Here is a 27,530-nt window from a genome sequence, read left to right as displayed (position 1 = left end):
TCTGGCGAAATGTGCACAACTTAATTCCGCGATCAGGCGCAAGCATTCTGTGCATTCCCCCCCTTGAAGAAGCAACTGTACAGTGTACGCACGCACACGCTCCACAGATGAAACAAACCTGTAGGTGAATAGTTAAGGCCATAGTAATGATGTGGGTACAGCAGTGAGAGTGCCCAGTGACCAAACTGGTAGATAGTTTAGTGTTGCTCCACTGTCTAGCACGAATTTGGCGTGGTGGGAGCCAACTCTGATGTCTAAGAGTTGGTATTTTTTTAGCTGATCCAGGTCAGCTACACGGTAGAGGTATTCCTTTCGATATCGGGGGGTGGGCGATGGGGATCGAGATTCCCTTGATGATGATCGCCGCGATTGGTATGTCCTGCAGGAGAGGGAGCTAGATTGTGACGACCCTGAGGATGAGTCTCGTCTGTCCTGGACTGCTCTGACATGATGACGACTGTTTGAGGGTGGGCGTCGTCTGTGTCTGTCCCTCTTCGATACTGCCCCACACATGTTTTCAAAATGGTTGTCTCTACCACATTTTCGGCATTGTTGTCCTAGTGCGGGACAGGCATCTGCATGTGGGAAGTCATATCCACATCGGTAACATTTAAGTTGTCTGTCGGATCGTCCCTTCCTGTGACTCGTGTCTTTGTTTCCAAGCAATGGACAAAACAACTAAGAAATGGCGGCATTTAAACATATCAATGATGAACTGTCGATAGCAGCAAATGGCCTCATCTTACGAGACACCAGAATAGTAATCCCACGACAACTCAGACAAGGGGTCATCAACCTAGCGCATGAGGGACACCGGGGCATAGTGGCCACAAAAAGAGCACTCCGTGAAAGAGTCTGGTTCCCAACACTAGACCTGATGGTGGAGACGACCTTGAAGGACTGTCCGCAATGCCAACTAGTGAGTCGTCCGGACCCCCCTGCACCACTTCAAATGTCTCCACTACCGGAGGGTGTCTGGCAACACATTGCCGTTGACTTCTTTGGGCCAATCAAATCGGGACAATACGTGCTGGCCATCATGGATGAGTATTCCAGATTTCCCATCGCACAACTGTGTACTTCCACGAGAGCATTGTGTGTCATACCGATCTTAGATGAGGTCTTTGCCGCATGGGGCATTCCCCTAGTGGTGAAGTCAGTCAATGGACCCCCCTTTAACAGCCATGACTTTGCTGAGTTTGACCCGGCACCTCAACTTCACACACCGCAAGATCACACCACTATGGCCACAAGCCAACGGAATGATCGAACGTTTCATGGCCACGATCAAAAAGACCATCCAGCAAGCGGAACTCACCGGAAAGAGCCTTCAGACAGCACTCGACGAGGTGTTGCGGGCATACCGAAACACGCCTCATTCCACCACAGGCAAATGTCCTGCCACTCTCATGCTAGGACGTCCAGTGTGCACCAGGATACCAATGATGAGCATGACAGCGCACAAACTGGACTCTGACTCTGATCACGAGGAGATCGCAGCCAGAGACAAGATGAAGAAGGAAAGAATGAAAGACTACACTGATGAACGGCGCCATGCCACAACCTCTCAAATCCAAGAAGGAGACTGGGTGCTGGCACGACAAGAGCAGCACAGAAAGACTGATTGCCAATATCATGAGGTTCCACTTCAAGTAATACAACAAAAAGGAACTATGATCAATGCAGAAGCTGACGGGAATAGATTTACCAGGAACGTGACGTACTTCAAGAAGTGCGGACCAAAGGTCAAAGAGCTACTGACTGAACCGAAACTGGAGCCAAGAGACCCAGAGACACTGCCAACTGACAGTCAGTTACCGACAGAGACTGCCGATGAGACCGAGAGTGACAATGCCAACCTCCAGCCACGCCCCAGGCGTGTGATCACGAAACCGTATCGCTTCATTGAAGTTTTTCTTTTTCATTTATTCACAGAGGGGGGAGATGTAATGATGTGGGTACAGCAGTGAGAGTGCCCAGTGACCAAACTGGTCAGGCACTAGGACCAGCCCGCATGAGGGACGAGGGCGGGCGGAAAGGGAGGAGCTGGGAGCCCAAGGGGCAGTGGCTCAGTTAGCCGTTGGGATAGGAAGACGAAGGAAGCAAATAAAGAAGGTGCATGATAACAATCACTGTGTCTGCCTGAATTCCTTAAGGTCAGACACTACAGCCATGAACAGGCATTAGAGACATCAGTGCTAAACTTGCACACCCGTTGCAGTTCACAAATATGACATAGCATAAGTTGTTATAGCAGCATAGACATAGAATAAATATCATGCATAGGCCTCCATTTTTTGTTCAAAACCATACATCAAAGGAGGATTTCCTCAAAGCTTATTTATTTCACCCACGCTCCCCTCTTCTGCTTTAGAGGACCCCCCTCGTGTACACATACTTTTTGCCTCCTTAAATTATTTTTTCTCCAACCTTTCACTCCCACCAGGCCAGGCTTTTCTTTCTGTTCAATTACGCACACTAAATAAATCTACACCACCCCACACAGACACTTAATATTCAACACTATTAAGCACCAGCAACCCCCTTAACACTATACACAACACTAGAACAAACTGATTTTTAAATATTTTAAATTAATCTGATTCCAACAGCCCTTGAAGTACACATTCAATTTACAAATTCCTAACATTCAAAATGCATCAGTTAATCAATAAAACGTTAAAGTAAAAAGTACATTCTACACTCACTATAAATGCACTCTAGTTCAGAACAAAGGGAAACAAGCATTGGCATAGCCAATAGGTCTCGCCTTTGGGACCGTATAAATGTTTAGCCATGCAACAGTTGATGTTGTTGCATCAAGGATATTGTGCTGCATAACTAAATACTTATAAGGTCCCAAAGGCGAGACCTATTGGCTATGCCAATGCTTGCTTTTAGAAGATTTGTCTACTGGAGCCAAGGATATAGGCAAGTCAAAAAGTGATTTTCCTATGGAAACAGTGTCCTAACTATAACTACCTACCAGCGACTTCCGTAGGTGATACCAATATATATCACAAAAAAACGGGACTGGCCAGGCATAAAAATTAATCCTAAGGATACAGTTCTACTTTTGTTTCTGGCCTGTCCCAGTTTTTGCTTTTCGAAATCTGGTCATCCTACAATTAGTGGCTGACTTGTACAAAGTGACACCAGAAAACTAGAAGAACTTGAGGTTTACTGCTTAAATTGTGCGATCTTAGGCCAATATTTTATTTCACCAGAACTCCTTTCTCTTCATTATTACATTCATAAAACACTTTAGAATATGTGAGTTCTGAATACCAGTTTCACAAAACCTAATATGTATGATTCAGTAGACTGTAATTTACAGCTAGTGAAGCACATCTGGAGGACCCTCAACTGTACCAGTGGAGTGACACCCTGAAGGATCTTAAACCAATAAATAAATAAATGAAGAAATGAACCTTCCATGTCTATGGATAAAACAAAAATGTGCTAAGAGTAAAGTTATGAGTTATGATAAAGCACAGGTTTGAGGCCCCTGTGGCTTACAGCAGCATGACATTTCAGAATTTCAGAAACCATATTGAGCTTCAAACAACCTATCTCAGACTTAAATTGCTGCTCATAGTGTATACAGAGAAATTCAGAGGAGTGTAGAGTTAATAAAAATGTCCATAAAAAAATGCAAAATCCTTTTATTGTATTTACAAAATGGGCTTTGCCTGAGTTGATAAACAATCAAATATGCAAAACTGCAGTAGAGTATCTGAAGACAAAACCAACTTGAAAGGTCAGAGGTGTCTAATATGGAACATGTTACTTTTGGTGAAAGAATTCGTTAGGAACTTAAGAGTGATAGTGGCTTTCTGAAGCGGTGCACTATCAGGAGCGTGTCTGTAGTTGTGTACGGGTGTACCTTGAATGTGCTACTGCAATCCAACATAACGGTACTCGTTTAGTTGAGCTTGGAAGTATGATATTGAGAGTAGGCCTTGCCTCGGTCCAAATTTATGTCCTGCAAATTACACACAGATCTGTGAAGCAAGCAAGCACGTTGTGAATTCACTCTTTTGACACTTTGCAAGCTTATATCGCCTACATGTGATATACATACTCAAAATGATGTGCAAGTGGTAGCTGTTGCAGAATATTTAAAATAACTAATTACTCGAACCTTCACAATAATTGGTGCAACTCATGTGTGAGCATTGTAAATGTTCTACTTTTGCACCTAATAATTACTGTATCAGTAGTCCATGGGGAATAACTAGCAACGACATTTTGGTGACTGTTTCTAAGAATTATTTTTTATTCCTATTACTCTGTTTCCATGCATCATTTTCTCCAAATAGGACCTCGTGAAAATGCCATGAAAACGTTATTTATCTCTTATGGTATTGTACATACGTTGAATAAAACGGTTGCACAAAGCATCTGCAGTTCTATTTTTCACTGGTTTCAATGTACCCTCGCAGGGGGGCTCAACACCCCTTTAAGGACAACTTGCCCTTTCTTATTAGAACTCACTTCGATGCCATCTTTCCAGCAGTCTCCTAGTCTGCTCTTCAGGTTGAACATACCTGTGCCATTGGTGTCGCATCTGTATGACTGGTAGTAGGCCTGGAATCCAGACGAGGTGACGCTCGAGTCACTCATAAACAGGATATCCATGTTGTTGGATGTGGATGTGAAGCTGTAAAAGGAATCGTTGCAGAACTTCCCTAGTAGAGCAGAAGTATACTGAGGCCCATTGAACACAGAGATGGAATCGAATATGCAGTTGGGAGCAATTTCCAGGCTGAGGAGAGAGAAGTATAGTGCGTCACAATCAAGTAAGTATGCCAGATTAAGCTATTAGAGAAAACATGATTTGTAGCTGTGCTGGTGCAAGGAGTGGGATGGGCAAGAGACAATAAGGGTAACTGCAGGTCATGTAGAGGACTCTGTCTACAATGCTCCTTAATTAGTGATCTATATGCTTATAAAGGATAGCGAGCAACCTCACATGAGGAGAAATCCATCTGATCCCTTTTGGATGGAATGGAGTCCACAGAGATCTTCCTCAACACAGCCTCCTATGGCCCACATGGGAATCACAATCTATCAAAATCCCACTAGAGAATTACCACACACCAGCCTTAGATGTGAGGAAGTGTGAGCTAGTCCATGTAGGTTTATTTTATTTGCTTCCTCCTGCTTTTGAATTCACATGATATTATTCCTCCCTTATAAAATGCATCATATGGCTATTACATTTTAATGATCACCTCCTTCATGTCACCTGTGTGTCTTGTATATAATAACATTCACCTATCCTATCTCCTTTAAGAGATTCCTTTTTTGTGCTCTTCTGACTTCATCATTGGCTGTTGTTTTGTGAGTCAATACATCTCATCTTTTTAATTTGAAGTTCCCCAAAGAAAACATCTTCACCCTTGCTTCTTCTTCAGGACTTTGATCTTCCAGAGAAAGGTCTGAGAAGGATTTTGGAGGAGAATGGTAGAGATGCTCGTTCTTCTGCTTCAGATATGATTTTTCCCTTTAAGGATAATGCCAGGATTGTTAATAATCACTCACCTTAATCACTGGACTCGACAAGAAACTCATTTGCTTACAGGGGTTTGCAAAGGCAATATTTGCCTACTGCTGGTGAAGAAGCTGTGGGACCAACCTAGGGTCTGCAGGATCCCTACTGTCGTTAGACAGTAGCCCAGAATGTTTTAGTTTTCTCTTTGGGCTATGATGTACCTCTCCAATGCTGAGGTTTGGGCTTCAGTTCTCTGCCAGGCTGGCACATGATGATATCAGACTCACATGCATATTTCCTCCACAGCCCCTCTAAATCTCCTATATGTCTCTCCATAAGATTCTGGTTATACCTCGTACTCTTTAATTTCCTTGTGACCTAGCAACTCTAGCTCCAACCAGCTGAGAGATCTCCCCATACCAAGCTATCTTGTGAGTTGGGAGCCCAGAACAGAGTACAGCTACAGACATCTGCTGCATATCAACTTTCAATTTCATAGACACCAAAATGCAATTTGTCTTTCTATTGCCCAGGTAAATAGGCTACTAAAGGGTATTGTAGCATTAGTTCATCACAAACTACTAGCCATACGAGTGCAGCCTTTGCCTTTTTAGGGCACACAGCTAACAAACACGTATGCTTCTCGCATGCATAGTAAATTCTACGTTTGGAATAGGTTTTCAAGAGAGACAACTAATGGGCATTTTCATATAGTTCAGCGTTTGACTTGCCTCACAAATATTAGCCCTGACATGAAATGGACTGTCCAGATTTGTCCAGTCGAGAGCTGCTGCTTAAACAATTTTCAAAGTAAGGGTACTGCCTAGTGAGTCTCTCTACTGCAGAGCAGTCACCCACACTCACGCTTTCACAGGGATAAAATCAATTCTAATTCTGAAGGATCAATTCTATACCAAGACATACCTTTCCTTTTGGAGAATTGTGCCACCCTCCAACAGTTCCGAAACAGTTTTCCCAAAAATGTATATACTGTGTGGTATGGAATGCTAATTTATTGAGAGCACATTCACTATTAAATGGGCTAAATTTGCCAATCCAAGCCACTTTCTGAATGGTTTACTCAGTAGCGGCCCCTGCACGTGCGAGCGTTGGGGCTGGGTTGGGAAGGGAGTCAACAGACGACCACGAGGGAAAATTATATAAATAAGCAATTTTCCCCTGTTATTATCTGTCGAAATCCCTCCCACTCAGCTCCACCTTCCCCCCGCTCTTACCTGTGCAGTCCCCTGCTGGTTTTACTGTAAAGAACCTACAGTTCCCTATCTACCTAACACCAACGTGGCAGAACCTTAAGTCCACTGGTTAGAGCTCTCTGTGCCATCTTAGAGTGTTGGCTATGATAATGGGCAAACCCTCCCTTGTGGCCACTCTAAACCAATACTGGGCCAGCACCTCTCTTCCACTCGGTTCGGAGCCAAGCTGACTAGCAAAATATAAGAGAGGCAGGCCTAGGTGTGAGCTACATCTATCAGTGACAGGGTAGGCATAGTTGAAGTTCAGGAAAGGGCAAGGCACAGGTCAAGGACATTCTCCTTGACCATCAAGTTGGATTTTTTAATTCGCTGTTGAGTCTCTGAATACTTTTTTTAGCATTATTTTTGGACCTGACCTTTTCTGCAGGGTTACCCCCAAACCTTTTACGTTCACTCCCTAGATTTACTGAACGCATTTGTGGGGTGTTTAGGACTCTGTGCACTTACCACTTCTAACCACTAACTAAGTGCTTGAGCTCTCTTCCTAATACATGTTAAAAGTTGCCTACACCTGATTGGTACATTTACTAACTTGAACTACCTAGTATATCGTACTATCTGTAACCAGTGCCTGTAAATTAAATGCTACTAGTGGGCCTGCAGCACTCATTGTGCCATCCACCAAAGGAACTTTTCAAAACATGTCTCAGGCCTGTGACTGCAGCCTTTAGTACAGTTTTAAACTGCCATTTTGACCTGGCAAAATATATGTTTTCATCGAAGAGTATTTCAAGTCATATATTACCTGAAAACCCACATGCGCTGCTCAATTTATTTATCATACTATCGAATTTCAATGTCTACCTGAATAAAATTAAGAAGTTTTCACAAAGTTTAAGAAACAACAAATTGTATTTTCGGTATGTTGTAAATTGATGTGTTTACATGAGGTAAACTCAACTCAAACACGAATCCACATTTGTGACATCAATTTTTTCAAATAAACATAGCATATTATGACAATATGTATCATATTTCTTCAATGGCTCTTCCTCTGTGTGTTCCACATTGTTGTTAGTGCTGCCTCTGCATTTTGGGACACGTAGTCCCTGCCTCAGGAGACAATACATGGAAAATAAATCCAAAAACAAAACAAGTTATTCCAAATACTCCTTTAACTTACTATGTCCTCAGGGGTCAAAGACACAACAACACCACACCCGGTTTTGAATATACAGCGCTCCTATTGATACCAAGACCAAGGGGTGAACTTATCCTTAAATTCCTGTGTGCATCATGCATAATTTTCCCAATAACGTGCCCATAGGGAGAGATATAACTCCCATATACCTTTCCACCTTCAAACAGTGCCTCACCACACGTCTATTGTACTCACAGAATGAAGAACTCAGGCCACCTCTGTCCTGCAACAATACCACCATTGGATTGTTCAGGCCAATAATATAGGGGGAAATACGTTCTCACATAAACTAATGCTAAAATAGCAAAGTATCAACATACCGCAGTATGACCAGACTGAGACTTTCAAACAAAATTGTCGTTGCATTCATGGTTACGTCCCTCAACCTGACTTCACCTGAGTCCCAACAAATCATCAACATCCTGTACCCAGTGAGAACGTTTTAGAGCTAAAACTAAACCCTTGCTTTCAACACAAACTTAAATTCACTTTGTGCAACTTCTCCTCACTGTTCAAAGTCACCCGACTGTGCCGACTGCTGCCAAACCCTCGATCTAGTTGGAACTAAATACATTGTGCCAATGGCATTTTCCGCATACCTAAATAAACGACAGATCATCAAACCCCAGTCTAGTTACAATCTGTACGGCGGGCATGTTACATTGGTGATAGCTATATCACAATGGACCTCCTCTCTTAAAACGCAAACAACATTTCTCATAGTGTGAAACAATCACAACTTTCACTAGTGGGTACTCTTATGATCACACAAAGTTTTTTAGGACATACTCAATCTGTTTGGAAATAAATGCCTTGTGTCAATGGCGTTTTCCGTGTTCCAAAATAAACGACAGACTATCAAACCTCAGTCTAGTTATAATTCGTACTGCAGCCATCTTTGTGATAGTTGTATCAGAATGGACCTTGTCTCTTCAAAAGCCAAAAACAACACTTCTTGTAGTATAAATGAATCACAACTTTCACTAGTGGGTACTCTTGAGCTCACACATGGTTTTTTAAAACATGTATCAATATACATTATACACCAATAATATGCACATTTAGACAACAGTACAAATAAACAATTCACCACTGCCACGTGAATACAATATCAGTGCATTTAAAACATGTATCAATATACATTATACACCAATAATATGCACATTTAGACAACAGTACAAATAAACAATTCACCACTGCCACGTGAATACAATATCAGTGCAGATGCCATGAGGTTAGATCTAGAAACAAACATATGTGTATCTAAAGAGCATTCAGCTCTGTGTGTGAGGTGTGTGGAAACCCTCTTTCTCTGTTTCATGCTTGTAATAATGCTAGACGCAATATTCTAAAAAGCAATTCATGTCCAACTTGTCATTGAGACCCATAGGGGTCGTAGTGTTGAATTGTTGAATCCAAAAAATCTCTCTCTGTAAGAAAAACTCATTGGGATACATCCCCGCTTTCAGTGTCTCAGTTTCCAGTACCAGAAACCATAATTGAGCAATGTTATGGTTTTGTTCTAAGAACAGAAAAAAGGGGGATGTTGAGGTATATGCTAGGTCCACCCTCCTTATACAATAGTAGACCTACAACACCCGAGATGTCCAGTAAAGAACCTAGCAGAAAAGGAAAAGATTTTCCCTCAATCTGAGTCAGAAAATCAGCAGAAAAGAAAAAATAATTTTCTTTCTTGAGTCCTCTCACTCACCAGGATTTCCCCTTGGTGACTTGCTTCATCATAGGGGCCACATCAGTCTGCTGCGAACTGAGGTGTGCTACAACTTGCAAAATTACATAGGAGCACTTTTGTGAGAACTATGTGTAGTGCAGTAGTGTTGTGGAGTGGGAGAGGTGATTTAAGAATACCTAACAAGTGGGCCAAATAACTTTATTCTGGCTCCTAGTCAGTATGTCTAAAAACAGGGTAAGATACTGGAAGAAAAACTAGCTATGATGGGTTAGGAGTCCCTAGTATACGTCAACATGTTTCGAGCCTCCCCAGAGCTCTTTGGGCCATATGCATCAACACATTTTCTCATAGACACATAATGGGCAAAACGCTTTGATGCATCTGGCTTTTTGTCAGGAATACACAGAGTCCCGTCCTGTGTGTACCACTCCTAAAGTGACCTAAATTGAGGTGAATAGTGAAAATAGTCAAGGTAAACGCTGCAACTAATAAGCATGCATTAATTAATACATACGATAAACCATTTATTACGTAGTATCTGTAGGACAACAAGGAGAACATTGTCAAGGGAACAAACGCCCCCCAATCGAGATCTGTGTGTATATTCCATGTAAATGTTGGTTTCTCACACATAATGCTCCTCTATGGTGTGTGGATCTAGCAGTAAAAAAGGGTTTCATGGTACCTTTTAAAAGTAAAACACATTGCTGCTTGCTCGAGTGGCGATAGTGAGTGACATTAATAAAAGATACACCGCGTGACTGAACAACATGACACACAAAACATTTGGGGGCAAATATAAAAGCACCCTATGCCAGATTTTAGTTGCCGTTGCGTCAATTTTCTGATGCAGCAGCGGCGCAAAGCCAGCTCCATGCTGTGGGCTGTTTACAATGTGACGCATCTAGGGAAATGCGTCACGTTGTAAAGTCCTGCGCCACATGTGAGCGTTCCTGCAAAGGGGGGGGGGGGGATTCCGGCAAAGGAACACCTCAGAAAAGCGGCTGAATGAAATCTACAAGATTTCACTCAGTCACTTTTCCGGTCATGCTGCGTCAAAACCATGCACGAGCTTGAAGCAGGCATAAGGATTTACGCAGCATGTTAGCGATAGGGGCACACCAAGCCTTGCTGGAGCTGCGTTGTGCTTGCAATTTAGCTGCAACCATTTTGGTAGGGTTTCCGCTCCAGTTTTTTCACAATGACCGGGTGGAAACACAAGCTTAAAAACTGGCAACCGATGTGAGACACGCTAATATGCGGTCTCGAGGGGAACAAATAGGTAGTGTGTCGTGAGGAGAGCTCCCATCAAGTAAGTCCTTTACTTTTCAGGTGGCGATGAAAACTGGATTAACTGCGGAATTGACCATGGCAGTCACTGCATGTTTTTTTCCCAGTGTTTTCTAGACAGAGATGCCATTAACCACAATTCACTCCCCTGAAGAATTAAAATGGCGGGTCTTAGAAAAGATACATACACCGAACAACAAAGGAGGTGATAAAATAAGGAAAAAACGGGAAGTATACTGGATTTTTACTCTTGACACATTTGAACATGGGTTGAACCAGGAATGCCCCTGGGAAAATGCCATAATTTAAAATGCTGATCTTTAAAACAAATCCCTATACACACTAGAGACAGGAACTCGCTTTTTTGATAAGTCCATTCTAAAGAGAGAGAATCATTCTCCGCCGAATATAACAAGAGACTGACTCTGATTATAATCTAGTCTATATAAAAAGAGAATTAGTCACTAAGACCATCCTAAGAAAAGATTTCCCCTATGGGTCCACAAACAACGTACAAAATTTTGTTTAAAACCCCACAATTGGGAAATAAATATATATAAAAAAATAGAACTACTATAGTAGCCCTATACCTTTAAATAGGGGCAGTACTTAAGATAAATGACATCAAAGGTATCTAGTATAAATACCAAAAGAAAAGCGGCTTACAAATCCCTTCTTTTTTTCAAACGAGCCGGCAATCGATGGAAACACGAGAACAGAAGATACCACGCAGGTAAGCAGACTCATGCAGGGGAAATGCTAGATAGATATTAGGCGAAGAGAAGATAGTATAACATCTATTTTCTCTCTTTTCTAGATCTTTTTAAAAAAAACACGCTCTATGGAAAGTCTATGCACCGTGACACCGAGATATTGACAAGTGTAAAGAAGGACTCACTTACATCGCCAGAGTCCCGCATTAGAAACGTAACTTTAGATAAATCGCTGTACATAGAGGAATCTCAAAAAGGTAGGAAGACGCGCTGCTATCCCAAAAACATAATTCGGTCAGATAAATACCTCGTAAACAAAATAAATGTTCATTTGAGTCTGCTTTGATTTAAGGATAAAGAAAAGAATATCTGTTTTAACCGCAGCGTCCCGAGTGCGTCTGTCATCACTGGCAATCCATACTACAGCCGGTCCCGCTTCACAGTAAAAACAAATTACGAAGCGGTAAGAAACAAATGACTTATATTTGTTTAAAATTACACTTAAAGGCGCTACATTAGATCGTAACCCTATGTGTTATTATATCTCTCAGCAGAGAGTACTGGTCTACGAAGAAAAGTAGAGGTTACGATTTCTAAAACACGGAGAGTGAGAAGAAAGCAGTGAAATCTTTAAAAAAAAGGTAACGCAATAACATGCAAATAACACATCGCGATTATGCAAATTAGGAGCCTAACTTTACAGCAAGAAAAAACGAAGAGATGAAATATTTAGAAATGCACTTTATGTCCTTTCAGATTTCACATACCGAAACAAAGTATTTAAAGGTGCCTCACTCTCCATGTATTGATATGAAGACCTAAAGATCCGAAAAAAAAGCCACACCAGGTAAAATAAGGATACCAATAACATAACCCGATATTAGGAGAAGAATGAGTGTTAAAAAAGAAAAGTAATGTGAATACAAATAGAACTTAAACAAAGGCTTATGCTTGAATATATGTTCTTCTCTCTATGACCTCTTTAGGCTAGATAAAATTTCGATTGATTCCCTCCTGAAAGTAGAAAATTCCAGGTGACTTTTGAGTTGCTCCAATATAATGGTGAGTCCTGTTTTAGCCATGAAAAATCTTTTTTTCTTAATAGAAAATAAACATAGAAATAAAACTAGGTTACTTTAACTAAATTAAATCTATAAATATAGAATGATAATGACTTGTTAGGGAATAGTAAAGCATAGATGAATAAATTAATGAATAGATACATTTTTGGACAATCAAATCTTATGAGATATACCAGCCACGAAAGAATAAAAATATGGTCCTGTGTCTTTAAATTCTTTAAAATCTTTATGGTTTCTCGCTCTCTCCTTCAATTCTTATACCTCTTTTCTGAATAAGCAAAAGATGAAAAGTTAGAAAGAAGACCTAGAAGTTTTGAATATGTTGAAAAACACAAATGTAATCACACGTTATCCGTTGACTAAAATGTGATCAATAAATTCTTATCAAATGTATCAAATTTAAAGAGGAAAACAATTCTGTATGAGGAAAAACATCCCCCTATCGATGCCATATATTTACCATAAGAAATGTGTTCTTAGCCTCTGTCAGGACTACTTTTCCCTTTTCTCTCTCTTTTAGGCACCTCTAGTGGAGTATTATCTGTATAATGTCAACACTTGGCTAAGTATAAAGAAATGTTTGCATGTTTATAAAAAAATGAAAGAACATCTGAAATTGAACTGAACGTGTGTTTGTAATAAATAAATGGAACACAAGTATGCACTATAACACTTCTTCTTTGATATGTGAACAAGAACTAAAAATGTCCTGTTCTTTTTAGAAAAATTGGCTGCAAAATATATTGTCCTGATGAAGACACCGCGACGTGTCGAAATGCGTTGACAGACTTCAGCCGCAGCAATAATAATATATAGGACAACAATACTGTCCCTTGAGTGTTTTTAAAACAAATGTTTTATTTCTGAAAATATCTTTTTTATTGCATCAATTTATCATGTATACAAGAGATAAATGTTTAATCATTCTCCTTTTTAAATAATTAAAAAACTTTTTGATATCAATATTACTGTTGTGTTATAGTTTATACATATTTTTGGATAAATATCATTTTGAACATAGCCAGTGTTGTCTCTTTACAAGTTAACCTGGGTAGATACCTTCACATTGAACCTTTTCCCTGACCCAGGAACTTTATCCTAACCAGGGGGCCCTTGATACATCACAAAAATTAACCACAATATGAGCACCCTCCTCCCCTCAAGATCATGGGGCATAATTTTGCCTACATATGAATATATGATTAAGTTTTTGTACATACTAAATGTTTTGTGTGTCATGTTGTTCAGTCATGCGGTGTATGTTTTATTAATGTTACTCACTAGCGCCACTCAAGCAAGAAGCAATGGGCCAGATGTATCAAGGCGTTTGCGACTCGCAAAGGCCGAAATTCACAGAATTTCGGCCTTTGCGACTCGCAAACGGCCGTTTTGCGATTTTTGATATGTATGAAAAAATCGCAATTTAAGGAATCGCAATTATTTGCGATTCCTTATTTTGCCATAGCATTTAAGGAATCGCAAATTTTGCGATTCCTTAAATGATATGTATGACACATTTTTGGTTTGCGAATTTGTGTTAAGAAATCGCAATTTACCACCAACTTGTAGTTGGTGGTAATTTGCAATTTCTTTTAAAAATGCCCTAATTGGCATTTGTAAGGGTGGCATGTGACACTCATACATGCCCATAGGGCATGTATGTGTGCCACATACACACACATGTAGATTTGAGGGGTGCAGCAAGGTGTCTTTGAGACACCCCTGCACCCTTGAAATAATTCTCAAATTGCGATTAGCAAATTGCGAATTCGCAATTTGAGAATACATTCCTATGGCCCATAGGAATGCATTGAAAATTATTCTTTATTTGCGAATTCGCAAAATGCGAATTAGCAAATAAAGAATAATAAGGAATCGCAAAAAATTTGCGATTTTGTACATACATACCGTTTTGCGAATTCTAAATAGCGATTCGCAAAAAATCGATATTTAGGATTCGCAAAACGGTATCTTGATACATCTGGCCAAATGTGTTTTACTTTTCACAGGCACAGTGAAACACTATTTTACAGCTCAATCCACACACCATAGAGGAGCAATATGTGTGAGAAACCAACATTTACATGGAATATACCCACCGATCTCGATGGGGGGGGGGCGTTTGTTTCCTTAACAATGTTCTTCTTTTTATCCTACAGATGCTACCTGACAAATGGTTTATCATATGTATTAATTAACACATGGTTATTAGTTGCAGTGTTTACCTTGACTATTTTCACTATTCATCCCAATTTAGGTCACTTTAGGAGTGGTACACACAATACGGGACCCTGTGTAGTCATGGCAAACAACTCTGGGGAGTCTCAAAACATGTTGACGTATACTAGGGACTCCTGACCCATCATAGGTAGGCTTTCTCCCAGTATGTTACTCCGTTTTCAGACATACCAACTAGGAGCCAGAATAAAGTTATTTTGCCCACTAGTTAGGTATTTTTAACTCACCTCTCCCAATCCACAGCACTACTGCACTACACATAGTTCTCACAAAAGTGCTCCTATGTAATTTTACAATTTGTAGCATGCCTCAGTTCGCAGCGGACTGAGATGTCCCATATGCTGAAGCCTGTCACTAGGGTCAAACCCTGGTGAGTGAGGGGACTTAAGAAAGAATTTTTTTTCCTTTTCTGCTGATTTTCTGACTCAGATTGAGTGAAAATCTTTTCCTTTACTGCTAGGTTCTGTACCTGACATCTCGGGTGTGGTAGGTCTACTATGGTTTTGTTCTAACCAGTGTGCAGCAAAATTCGAAATTGTGTTCTTATTCTGAATCCAGCTTTCATGTTCTGTCATCCTGCTTTTCGCTTTCCTTTACATTTTACAAGTGTAAAGCAAGCCACAGGGGAACTTAATGCAATAGATGGTGCGCATAGTGTTCCAATCAGTTGAATGTTTTAAGATTACTGTTTCACCCGTTCTAGGGTGTGTGATGTTATTACGTACTATGACATTGTACAATGCACACAATAGTGGCAGTTCTTCATACCCTCAAAATTCATGTTCAAATTCATGTTCACTGGTTTGTGATTACACAGGTCCTTGAATTATGGTTCTATTTGTAATAATTCCCAATGTTTTCAAATGGCTCTTTTAATGTTTTTTGATTCAGCAGAAAATTTAGGAACAAACACTAGTTGATTCTTCTTGGGTTTCAATTGTTTCTTTAATAAGTCCTCACGCCCTTGCAAACCAATGCATTCTTCTGCTTCTGCCAAATATCTCGGTCTGATCTTGCCAATGGCTGATTCGCTAATTCCTGTGTTGGAAGATATTCTTTTAACTCTCATTATTTGCAAATATAGTAGATTCTCAAGTAGTTGTGGAGGATGAAAACTTTGAAAATTTAGAGTGTTGTTTCTATCAGTTGGTTTGGGATATACATTGGTATTTACTGCTGTCCCTGTTTTTTTTTTATTCCTACATCCAAAAATGCATCACTGGTTTGACTTATGGTATGACTGGATTTAATCCTGTCATTTCTGGTATTTAGTTCAACTGTGTTCTCAATGAGCGAGTCTTCTGTACTTTTCCAGATCAAAACAATGGCATCCATGTATCTGTAATAGAGAATCAAATGTTCATTTCATTCTTTCCCTCCCGTAGGAAAGTAGCATCTGCTTTTATGGTTACCCCCACTTTTTGCCTGATGCTAAGCTGTTTTTGATTAATCTGACTGGGATCCTGCTTATCAGGACCCCTGTCTCTCTGCGTTCTCCCTTAAATTGTTGTGGTCAGTACTTAGGTACATCCCAGATTGGATACTGGGGTACCTTTGAGTAGAGGCTTCTGGGGCTTGTTGTTCTGTGGCTCCCCCATCAAACAGGCAAGAACAGCAGTGGCGTTTGGCGCGTTCTGCGCCACGAGTGTCTTGAGGCGCTTTTGTAGCGTGTTGCTCCCTCCAGGGAGTAGAGGCTTCTGTGACTTGTAGTCCTGTGGTCCCCCCCAGCAAACAGGCAAGAACAGCACTGGCGTTCATCTCTCCCATGCCGCGGGTGTCCCGAGGTGCTTTTGTAGCGTGTTTCTCCCTCCAGGGAGTAGAGGCTTTTGGGGCTTGTGGTCCTGTGCCCCCCCCCCGCCCCCCCTCAAGCAAACAGGCAAGAACAGCAGTGGTGTTCAGCACTCCACTTCCATAACCAGATGCAGGGGGAGGACAGGGTGACCCCACACAGAAAGGCTGGCACCAGGTATAAATATTGTACTTCCAGAGCCACTCATCAGATTACTCCTGTACCTGTTGACATTAAAGAAAAAGGACTGCCTTGCTGCTAGAGAACCACAGACTGCTTCAGGACTAACTTGCAGTTTGAGAAGGAGGACTGGAACTGATTATCTTCATTCTAGACTAGCCTAATTGACTCCAAATGTCAGTCGGCAGACCTCCTGTTTCAGTTACAGGCACACAGCAAGCTCCAAAGGCCACCATGCCATTGCCCAGATGACCTGCTGCTACGGGACATGTCTGAGTCCTGATGGCTTCTGCTACATTGAGTTTCTTATCTCTAAGAAGGGCTTCCCCAAGTCCTGGACCCTTCGTCTGGCATTGATTGGGCTCCTCCTCCGAAGTAAGATGAAATCCCGAAGTTTTTTGACTCTGCGTGACCATAAATGGGCCAGTTCAATGTGAGACTCTGCCACCCACAATGAGCGCCAGTGAAAATCTCTGGTGAACTTGGCTCTGTGCTACAGCGAAGTTCTGCACTTCACTCTACAGTGCTGACTGCTAATGCAAAGCTCCAGCAGTGACCAATGTGAGGTGGAAATGGCCGTTTTAAAACTACGTACTCAGGCTGCAGGGGCAGAGCTTGTATTAGACCTGTCAGCCTTAGGGTCGTCTGCCCCCAAACATTTTGCCTTATCCCCTCTTGTTTTGCTGAATTCGTTTTCGTTGACCTTAGGACTTTGTGCTATTTAGCACTCTTAACCAGTGCTTAAGTGCTTATGCGCACTCCCTTAAAAATGATAACATTGGCTTATAGCATATTGGCATATATAATTTACTGATAAGACCCTAGTGACGTGCTAAACCATATATCTAGGGCTGGTAAGATAAATGCTACTAGTTGGCTTGTGCGGGAAACTCATACAGGGGTATGCCCAAATCACCCTCTTATACATGAGCAAGAAAACATCAAAGATGTATATAAAGAAAACAAGAAGTAAAGAGGCTCAATTCAACATTTATTATCATACAAGGTACACTTAATTATTGGGCTCCTCCTCCGAAGTCAGATGAAATCCCGAAGTTTTTTGACTCTGCGTGACCACAAATGGGCCAGTTCAATATGAGACTCTGCCACCCACAATGAGCGCCAGTGAAAAGCTCTGGTGAACTTGGCTCAGTGCTACAGCGAAGTTCTGCACTTCACACTACAGTGCTGACTGCTAATGCAAAGCTCCAGCAGTGACAAATGTGAGGTCGAAATAGCAGTTTTAAAACTACGTACTCAGGCTGCAGGGGCAGAGCTGGTAGTAGACCTGTCAGCCTTAGGGTGGTCTGCCCCCAAACATTTTGCCTTCTCCCCTCTTGTTTTGCTGAATTCACTTTCGTTGACCTTAGGACTTTGTGCAATTTAGCACTCTTAACGAGTGCTTCAGTGCTTATGCGCATTCCCTTAAAAATGATAAGGTTGGCTTACAGCATATTGGCATATATACTTTATTTATATGACCCTATTGAAGTCCTATACCATATATCTAGGGCTGGTAAGATAAATGTTACTAGTTGGCTTGCAGCACTTATTGAGCCACTCACTTCACTATCTCCTTAAAACATGTTCCACTGCACTCTATGCAGTTATAAACTGCCAATTTGACCAGTTAAAATAAAACCTTTGCAAACCCTAAAACTACCTCTGTAATACACATGTCACCCCTAACGTAGGTTCTAAAGAACCTAAAGGTCAATGTACAGTGAATTTAAAGAGTTGGATATGTACCTAATCATTTGGTGCCTGCAGACTGCTTTCAAGTTTGCATGAATAAGTGTAGTTGGCAGATTCCCTCTGTGTATTCTCACAGGCAGCCAGGCAGTAGAGAGATTGGGGGTTGACAGGATGGGCCATCCTGACCTCATGGGAGTTGCTGAGCTGTGCATAGCCCCATCAGCACTTCAAAGAAACTGCCTCAGCCCACACACAAATTACTTCACACTAGTTGTTTGTGCCCCCGATGTCCTGGGACCAGGGCAGGGGGAAAACCCAGAACTACCTGTGGGGGAGGGGGTAGGACCGGGACTCCAGAAGTTTCTTCCGCTTCAAAGCTGGCACCAGGTTAAAAGTTAGGACCCTTAGACCCCCTTCACAGTTCACTTCTGGATCTGTGGAGGACTCTCAGAAGACTGCCATGCTTCCTGTGGACTGCTGTGTACTTCAGAAGATGGCCCTGAAACCTGAAGCACGCCATGTGCCCTCAGAGGACTATCCTACTGCTAGATTTACTTTTCTACTTGTGCCTAGGGCTACCAGAGTGACTCCAAGGGCAAGTTACCTGGTCTCCTGATCAGAGCCTCAGGGACAGAAAAGGCTCCAACCATCTTGAAACCACACCTGGATGCAACCTGTGAGGTTCCGTGACAATTGTAAGTGGTGTTTTCGACTCGTACGAATATGGTCGAGTCTGGTATCTACGAACCGCAAATGACGAGTTTAGTGAGTGTGTGCAGTTTCCCTGTGCTAACTTAAACCGTTCGTTTGTTACGTGGGTTATTCATCTGTACCCACGGGTTCCATCTTAGATACGGCATCCATTTTGTTTCTTGCCCTCAAGTAGCCAGCGAACGGATGTTGTCCGTTTCGCGACCCTGGGATTCCCAAGACATCCGCGGAAGACACATGTTCTTTGAAAGTGTCTTTATGACGAGGGGGATGATACTGTAAGGCAGATGGCCCCGCTCGAGGCTCATCTTGCCGTGCCGGTCTATTGTCTCAGCCGTGCATCTCATTAGGCACGTCCCTTTGATGCCTGTAGCTCGTGTTTCCTGATACCTCTCCTTTTTACACCCTTTTCGATCTCCCCACTGTTTCCATCTTCCTCTGCACCTGTCCTTGTTCCTTTTTCGATCTGTTTTACTGCCGATTGGAATGTACTAATGGTGGGAAGATGGTTTTTTTACAGTTGGGAACCGCCAAATGTTTCCGCACTTATGCCCCGGACCTTGAATGTATCAAAGTGACCAAAGTGACCCCTCTCGGGGATAATTATGGGAACCGAGTTGTAAACCTTTGTGTACCATGTAACCCTATGGGAGAAATTTGTATAAAAGGAGCGATCCACAGTAGCAATTTGAAGCAGTCTCCTCGAACTTACACTCGTTGTACTTCCTGTGACTTCTGTGTTCCCTGCAGTAAATAAACCTCGAATCTTTGACGCTGAAGGAAGTGTCCCGTGTCTCTGTCATTCGTACGCCGGAGCAGGTTACCCACGAAGGTTTCAGGTGTTGTCCCCTGGCACCGCTGGGTCTTAAATAACCCAGTCCTTCAGTTGGCGCCCAACGTGGGGCTGCATCAGTGGTACCGGTCCAAGCCCGACGATCGTGAGGAACTTCGTGTGAAATCTCTGAGGGAAGGTGCACTCCGCTTCATCGATCCTGTTGTCGAAACAAGTGGCCCGAAGACTTTTCCCGCGAAGATTCCCGCCTCCTGACGGCTGCGACGGACTGCTGCCCTGACTGTAGACCTGTTTTGGCGCCTGGCGTAGACCTTGGTATAGCGAGACGATTGACGGGCCTTCCTGGTGACGCCATCGATCTTTGAGTTAAGTATTTGTGGGTCGCTCCCAGAGTTCTTGGTTGTGGTTGCTTAGTTGTTGCATGGTTCCATTGCATTTGTGGTTCTTGGTACTTTGTTGTGATATTTGACGACTGCAGCCGCCAAAGACCGAGGGTTGTTGCTCTTTGCAGGGACTTGGTAAATCCCGTAACCCTTGACGTTTGTGAAACTCGGCTAGTGTGCAAGATGCCTGGTCGCAGTACTTTGTTTAGTTGTTTCAGACGTTGTGGTACGGATTCCCGACTGGAGGACTCTTGTCCGATACCTCCGGTTGGAACTCCCACTTATGAGCTCTACAGTAAGCACGGGCTAGGCCCGATCACTTTTAATGAATACTGGATTCGTTATACCAAAAAAGATGGTGCCCTTAGCTGGCCACCTCATGGTAGTTTTGAGACCACGATCTTAGATAATCTTGAGGCTAAATTGTTTGAGAAAAAGTCAAGGCCGGCCATGTTTGATGCCTTTCGGTTGTGGCGTAAAGAAGCCCGACAGAAAGAGATCAGACAGGCTAAACGTAATCAGAGAGATGGTGTTGCTACTATTTTAAAGAAAGCAGAGCAGTTTCAGCGTGATAAGGAGGATAAGGAAAAGGAAGTGTTTGATAGGCTACAGCGTATGTCCATAGATAAATGCTATCCTGCTTTGCCAACGGAGTCGGATAAAAAGGAAGAATTAGTTGAGGATCCTTTAATGTCCTATCTTATGAAGTCGCCACCTCCGTATGTACAGGGTACCGCGCTTCCGGTGGTTCCCCCTGTACCTGTTCCTCAACCTGTTCCTCAACCTATACCTGTTCTTCCGACTGTTCCTGCTCCTTTGCCTACTGCTGCTCCTACTGCTCCTCTGCTTCCACATACTCCTGCTCCCGCTACTGCTCCTACCCTACTTACTCCTGTTGCTTCTTCTGCCTCTACCTCTTCTTTTGTTACTCCTTTATGTTATACTTCTCCTTCTACTCGATGTCGTACCCCTCCGGTTGCGGCTAGCTTTTTCAATTCTCTTGGTCCTGTTCTTGGGTCCGCTGGTTCGGACGGTCCTCAAAGACGTAGTCAGCTTCCCGGTAACAGGGAACGTGCTGCGTTATATAACATGGCGATGGGTTGGATGACGCACCCTCTTAGAAATCCTCCACGTGCTGTACTTGATACGTTCTGTCAATTTAACGTACCGACACAGAGGTACGTGTTCGAGGAAATGTGTAAGGTTCTTCGCGACCAAATATCGGTCGATGCACCTGATGATGTGTTGACCGCTTTGTCTGATCTACAGCTTCAGTTCTCGAGCGGAATGATAGTGGATACCAACGTTCGACGCGCTGTTGAGCGGTTGTTATCTTTCCGACCCTCTCCGATTCCTCAAGCATTGTTTGTTGAGGATGTTGAGAGGCAGTTAGACCCGTCTGGTCAGTTTCCCATGCGAGAAGTTCCACCTGTATGGATGCCAGCTAATCCTCAGGCTCAACCTCCGGTAGTGGCACATTTCCAGAGAGTATGGATACATCTCCCATGGAAAAGATCAGAAGTGTTGCAGGTGAAACAATCTTTGCCTGACCCTCGCAAAAATCCTGCAGGGTATTATAAAGAATTATCGCAGCTTGTAGACGCTACGATAATGAATCTTGCCGATATCGACATGCTGTTCGGAAATGTCGTACCTCAACCGGTATGGGCTAAGATTCGGCACGAAGATCATGCGAACGAATTAGGTGGCGATTGGGCTGCTCTTACTGCGGCCGATACGCAACAAGTTGGCGGGGCAAAGCCTGAACAGCTTATTACTGCTCTCCCTCAAAGAATTATTACCTTGATGAAAACGCTTATGCCATCCATGAGGGTGAACTGGGACAAATTGTCAGCCTGTAAACAGCAGAAAGACGAGAGTGTCTCTGATTTCTTTACGAGATTTGAGGAGGCATTCATCGACCATAGTGGTCAGGATATGGGCACTGAGGGTGGTCAACGGTTATTTGTGGATACATTTGTTTCTAACTTATTGCCCGATTTGAGCAATAAATTAAAAAATTCTGAGAGTGCGTGGGCCGTCTCTACATCTGCTCAAATATTGGCTACCGCACAGTATTACGAAAACAGAGAAAAAGAAGAAAACGACCGCGCTGATAAAAAGACGAAAGAACTTAAAACTAAAGTGTTGTTGCAGCAGGCCTATCCTCCGCGTTCGAATCAGAATGCTCCTCAGCAAAATAGATCGCAGTCGCAATCGAATAGGTCACAACCTCGAAATGACTCCTCTTCCCAAAGACCTTCGTTAGGGTACAATCAGTGTGCCTATTGTAGACAGGAGGGTCATTTAAAATTCAACTGTCCCGTTTTAAACAATCGTAACAGTGGTAACTCATCTAGAGGAGGTCGTGGTGGTTCTCAACAGACATCACGTGGTAGGGGTCGTGGTGTTCAAAATGATCGTTCAGATAACTCATCAAATTCCAATAATTGTTTTGACCAACGTGGATCATCGCAAGGACGATCTGCGCAGTACAATGTAGATGATTATTACGTCGATCAGGGAACTGACGACAGAAATTACTAGGACAGCCATAGACAAGGAGAGGGAGTGGTATCAGTTCCGGTTGATCAGAGAGGGCCTTACGTCGCAGTTGCTACATCGGGCGTCGTTGAGCCTTTTCTGTTGGACACTGGTGCAGCGAAAAGTTCCATAATGCATTCGAAACTCCCTGGCGCACCTTTGTCTGGCTTAACCAATGTTTCCGTTGGATTCTCTGGCGCCCCCGTTAGCAATCCAGTTTCACGCCCTTTGCCCCTTACAATTGGGCCTCGTGAGCTTCAAGCTCCGTTGATTTTAACGACTGGTTGTGGTGAAAATCTTTTGGGCCTGGATTTGCTAAAACGTTTGTATGCAACTTTGTATTGTTCTCCTGCGGGTGTAAAGCTTACGTTAGGTGAGAGAGTTGTCTCTCCTATGTACTTGTCTCTCGATAAGCTTCCACCGGAATTGAGTTCTCTTCCTGCATCTTTGTGGGCAACAGGTCCGAATGATGTGGGCCTGCTTGACATCTCCCCTTATGTTGTTCAGCTGAAATCTAATGTACGGTTGCCACGTATTCCCCAGTATCGAATCTCTCTTGATGGTGAACGAGCACTGTTAGCGATCATTTATGACCTAATCGAGAAAGATGTTATTGAAGAAACGCGGGGAAACGTGTGCAACAGCCCTGTACTGCCCATTCTAAAACGTACTGATCCTTCAAAACCGCCTGTTTATCGTTTTGTTATCGATTTACGGGAGGTGAATAAAATTGTGATTCCTCAGTACCCTGTTGTGCCTGACATCACGGCGCTACTGACTCTGATTCCAGCTTCTGCATCTTGGTTTTCAGTGATCGATTTGAAGAATGCTTTCTTCAGCATTCCGATTGCCGAAGAAAGCAGAGACCTTTTCGTTTTCTCTCTTGGTGGTCGCAGCTTCCGGTTTAAACGCGCTCCTCAGGGCTACTGTGAGAGTCCATCGATTTACAGTCAAGCCTTGAAGGGTCAACTGGATGCGTTTTCGTTGCCGGCTAGTGCGGCCTTAATCCAATATGTCGATGACTTATTGGTGGCTGCAGATACTCAGGACATTTGCAAAATTGCTACGGTGTCGTTGCTGCAACATCTCTGTGACTTACATCACAAGGTGTCACCTTCTAAACTCCAATATTGTTGTCAAGAAGTAACCTATCTAGGTCACTTATTGTCAAAGGAGGGAAGACGGTTGACCCCAGAGAGAATTGCAGCAATTGCGCGAATGACTGTGCCAACAACCCAAAGAGATGTGCGTGCCTTTCTAGGTATCACGTCGTATTGCAGGCAATGGATTCCGAATTTTTCATTGCTAGCGAAACCATTGGTGGCTCTTACGTGCAAGGATGTTTCAACTCCTTTACCATGGACGGAAGAATGTCAGAAGACTTTTTCTGAATTGCGTGACTCATTGTGTTCGGCTCCTGTGTTAGGTACCCCTGACTACAGTAAGCCGTTTACATTATATGTTCACGAGAGGGAAGGTTGTGCTTTGAGTGTCTTGACGCAACCTTTTGGTGGTAAGCAACGTCCATGTGCATATTTTTCCTCGACCTTGGACCCGGTAGCTAGAGCATTGCCGAGTTGCTTGAGAGCAACAGCGGCAGCTGCGGTGTCCATCCGACAATCAGCAGGATTGGTCATGGATAATATGCTTACGGTGATGGTTCTGCATGCGGTCGATACTCTTTTGAATCGTACGAAAACTCAGCACTTGACGAGTGCGAGGTTGTCTGGGTACGAGTTGACGCTGTTGGCAAGTCATATTCAGATAAAACGTTGCAATGTTCTGAACCCGGCGACTTTGTTACCAATTAGCGCAGAGTCAGATGAAATAGCAGCCCATGACTGCTATCTGAGGACTGAAGAGGAAACAAAAGGTCGAGTGGACCTTAAAAACACTCCTTTGGAAAATCCAGATGGAACTTTGTATGTGGATGGTTCATGTTTTAAATTGCCGAATGGTGATGTGACTACTGCGTATGCTGTTGTGACTTTGAATACTGTTGTGGAAACTGCAAGATTGAATCAGAACTCTGCCCAGGCTGCAGAGCTGATCGCTCTAACTAGAGCGTGTGTATTGGCCAAAGGGAAACGTGTGAATGTGTTTACCGACAGCCAATATGCATTTGGCGTCGCGCATAGCTTTGGACGGTTGTGGAGAGAGAGAGGTTTTATGACGTCGCATGGTACGAAGATTCAGCATGGACAACTTGTGAATGATCTTTTGGATGCACTTACATTGCCTAAGCAGGTAGCGATTGTTAAATGTAGTGCACATCGTAAGGTGACGGATGATGTTGGTCGTGGTAATGCATTTGCGGATGAGATTGCTAAGGGGACTGCCCGGAACCTTAGCACTAGAATGTATGTGACGAGTTCGGTTAGGTGGCCTACAGAGACTAGTATGTGTGAGGACACTATCGAGAGTGTGAAAGCGATTCAAAATGAGGCCACCGAGACTGAAAAGACGAAGTGGAAAGAAAGTACGGGAAAGTTGGATGCGAATGGTTGTTGGGTTGATTTGTCGGAACATAAGAGATGGATGTTACCGGATGCGTATGTGCTAGCTGTTGTGACAATGGCGCATGGGTTAGCACATATTAGTGTGAAAGGTATTTGTAAGTTGCTGACCCATGTGTGGAAGAATGATGGTATCACGAAATGTGCTGAACGGTTGGTTAAGAATTGTATGGTATGTATGTTGTACAATCCTGGTAAGGGAACCCCAACTCCTCCTGGCCATTTTGCTCCCCCTTCATGTCCTTTTGAGGTGATTCAATTAGACTTCATCCATATGGAGCGATGCAACAACCTGAAATATGTTCTAGTTGTGGTTTGCGCGTTCTCCCGATGGATTGAAGCCTACCCTCTTAAAGACAATACTGCCCTGTCGACTGCGAAAATCCTACTGAAGGAATACTTTCCTCGGTATGGAATGCCTCGGATTGTATGGTCTGATAACGGAAGTGAGTTTGTGGGGAGTGTGATGAAGAGTGTGTGTAAGGGCCTTGGAATTAATCAAAAATTCCATAGCGCCAATCATCCCCAGTCAGCTGGTTTGGTTGAAGGGTATAACGGCACCCTTAAACTGAAGCTAGCGAAGGTTCAGGCTACAACTGGTCTTTCGTGGCCTAATGCTTTACCCTTAGCTTTATTGTCAACTAGGGCAACCGTACACTCCCGAGTAGGGCTTAGTCCCTATGAAATAGTGTTCGGTCGTCCTGCGAATGTCTGGGGGGTCCCTAGACCGGGTGTGTTCTCTAGTCTTGAATATCCAATGTTGATTGACTATCTTCATGATCTGACTGCTAAACTGAGGTTAATTCACCAACAGGTTTACGAAGCATTGCTGACGCAGACGGAGGGTCCAGGCCACCAGCTACAGCCTGGAGACTGGGTGGTAACCAGAAACTTTGCCCGTAAGAAGAATTTGGAACCCCGTTTCACTGGACCCTACCAGGTCCTCCTTGCCACGAGAACTGCCGTCCGTTTAGAGGGCCGAAAAAATTGGGTGCATGCCACCCATACAAAGAAAGTTCCTATACCTTTACCGGCAGACTCGTGGGTGAGGAGGGGCATTGCTTCAGCTGAATCCGAAGGATTGCCGGCTTTTGTACCTTTTAGCGACGCACAACCTGTCGGAGAATCCTCAGTGCAGCAGAAAGACACTGTTGAACATTTGCTACCAAAAGATTCAAGACCGGAACATTCGACTGATCAGCAGGACTCTGTTCCCTCATCGGATCCTTTGTTTGATGAACATACACGTCCTGGGAAAACTCGATATTTTTTGCGTTCCAGCACTAAGGACAAATAAAAAGATTTCGTTTTTGTTCCTTGACAAATTGCATTTCCCGTTTTCCACGATCAGTCTGAACACCCGTATCATTGTAATTATTTTTGTATATATTGAGTTTTGTTCCATATGTATTTTTGCTTCCACAGCTGAGAGACATTTTACATATACATTGTGAATAAAGGCCGTAGGGCCGCGCGTGTACTTCCTTCTGGTTAGTAGGTCTTGACGTTAGGTTAAAGACCGTCGGTTCCTGGGAACTCCTAGGGATTGACTACTGCTACACAGAACGAAGTGCATCAAGAAACGTTGCGGACGGTCATAGGGGATGGCGTTTTCAAAGCTGATGGACTTGGAAGAAGCTCAGGCGCAAAGATTCAAACTGCAACAACTTATCCGTACCAAATGTTTTATGTTTCAAATGTTCGTATTACTTTTGACTGTTTCTGCACTATTGGCGGGTGGGGTGTATTACATGATGTCGTACTTCTTACCTTCTGCCATACCTACTCCTACTTCTGACCCTAAACTTACCTCTACTGCATCCCCTCATTCTTTTCATATCCTACCTGAACACGAGCAGGCTAGACGTGCAGAATTCCGAAATAATTCCTTTATTCAGCTCCTTCATCAGCACCAGTTAGTGGTTAATACTACTAATTGTTGGGTGTGTGGACTGATGCCACATACCACGGATAAGGGAATCCCATATCTG

At 43.1% G+C, this 27,530-nt stretch overlaps 2 protein-coding genes across 2 annotated transcripts in view; both read right to left on the bottom strand.

Annotated features, from left to right (window-relative positions):
• LOC147712229 (scavenger receptor cysteine-rich domain-containing protein DMBT1-like) overlaps positions 1-27,530 on the bottom strand; it is a 1,653,398-nt gene that overhangs the window by 1,379,429 nt on the left and 246,439 nt on the right. The window lies entirely within an intron of this gene.
• Positions 1-27,530, bottom strand: part of LOC147712232 (scavenger receptor cysteine-rich domain-containing protein DMBT1-like) — a 64,891-nt gene that overhangs the window by 1,291 nt on the left and 36,070 nt on the right. The window contains exon 4 of the mRNA XM_086919273.1: positions 4,498-4,768. Coding sequence (XP_086775399.1) covers positions 4,498-4,768 — 271 coding nt within the window. The remainder of the gene's footprint in view (positions 1-4,497; positions 4,769-27,530) is intronic.

This window comes from Lissotriton vulgaris, chromosome 5 (assembly GCF_964263255.1).
Source record: "Lissotriton vulgaris chromosome 5, aLisVul1.2, whole genome shotgun sequence".
NCBI classification, from domain to species: Eukaryota; Metazoa; Chordata; class Amphibia; order Caudata; family Salamandridae; genus Lissotriton; species Lissotriton vulgaris.
This window is presented reverse-complemented; position numbering and strand designations above follow the sequence as displayed.